Source organism: Opisthorchis viverrini (assembly GCF_000715545.1).
Source record: "Opisthorchis viverrini unplaced genomic scaffold opera_v5_205, whole genome shotgun sequence".
NCBI classification, from domain to species: domain Eukaryota; kingdom Metazoa; phylum Platyhelminthes; class Trematoda; order Opisthorchiida; family Opisthorchiidae; genus Opisthorchis; species Opisthorchis viverrini.
In genome coordinates, this window is record NW_008751865.1 from 1 (window position 1) to 1,052 (window position 1,052).

The window sequence follows — 1,052 nt, forward strand, 5'->3', positions numbered from 1 at the left end:
ACTATCCTCCCAATCAAATTCGCCTCTGACCTTGCGACCTTGCGATATGAAAGCGACCACCAATGGTCTGGGTGCTATCGGTGGAGAACGCCTGATTTCTACCGTGATTGGTTAAAGAAGCTGCAAAGCATGTATTTGAATCGATGTTATCGTACTTCTTGTCATCATTTTTGGGTTAGATCGCCCAAGTAATTGTCTGGAGCTGTAGGCGCATCGGAATGATTGTGGTAGGCCGGCACCAAGTAATTTCCCAATCCGTTTTGATTCTTTTCTTTTGAATAGGGGTTTAAATGGATTTTGAATGCACGCAGGTAGGCGTCAGTGTTGAATACGGATGTTGACAGTGATGACGTTGATGATGAAGTTAACGATGCTGAGGATGATAACGATGATGATGATGCTGGTGGCTCTCCTGAACGCCTTCGTCTCAATACACCTGTCGAAATGAACCAATATCTCAGTGGTGTTCATGCTGTCAGTTTCTATCCAGATAGACTGACTGCATCTCGAATGTGTGGGGAATCTCGGGTGTATGTCGTAGGCTATGCCCAGGTTTTTCTTCCCCTTCCACCATCCACTGATTTTCCACTACAAATAATTTTAATGCTTGTACGGCAGTGAATCATCAGTGTTACCTCTGTTGTTGCTCTGGGTGATGATGACGATGCTGATGCTGATGATGATGCTGGTGATTCGGATGATGGTGATGGTGATAATGATGACGGCGATGATGATGATAAGGATCGAAAGATGCGTTTTGTGTGCATGTATGGTGTCCAGGAACAACGGAGTGCTCAATAACTCACCAGCAGTATGTGTCGTTCCGTACCTCGGTTGTCTCAACTCTTGGTGGTTTCACGGCATTGCCCACACTGGATCCCCTTATAGTTGCGTAACCTGGTCTCTCTGCTTCACTCAGCTCCCCTCTGTCATTATCTTTCACCCGTGTGCAGAAAGACATAAAAAAGCGTACACTGAAGGAACAATACGAGGCGGTGAAAAGGAAGACGGTGTTAAGTCACGTGATGAAATACGGTGACATGGTGAGTCAT

General features: G+C 45.7%; 1 protein-coding gene across 1 annotated transcript in view; it reads left to right on the forward strand.

The window, feature by feature from the left end:
• Positions 1-46: 46 nt before the first annotated feature.
• T265_08233 (hypothetical protein) overlaps positions 47-1,052 on the forward strand; it is a gene marked incomplete at both ends in the record, with an annotated part of 37,256 nt that continues 36,250 nt past the window's right edge. Inside the window, 2 exons of the mRNA XM_009173980.1 lie at positions 47-103; positions 954-1,043. Coding sequence (XP_009172244.1) covers positions 47-103; positions 954-1,043 — 147 coding nt within the window. The remainder of the gene's footprint in view (positions 104-953; positions 1,044-1,052) is intronic.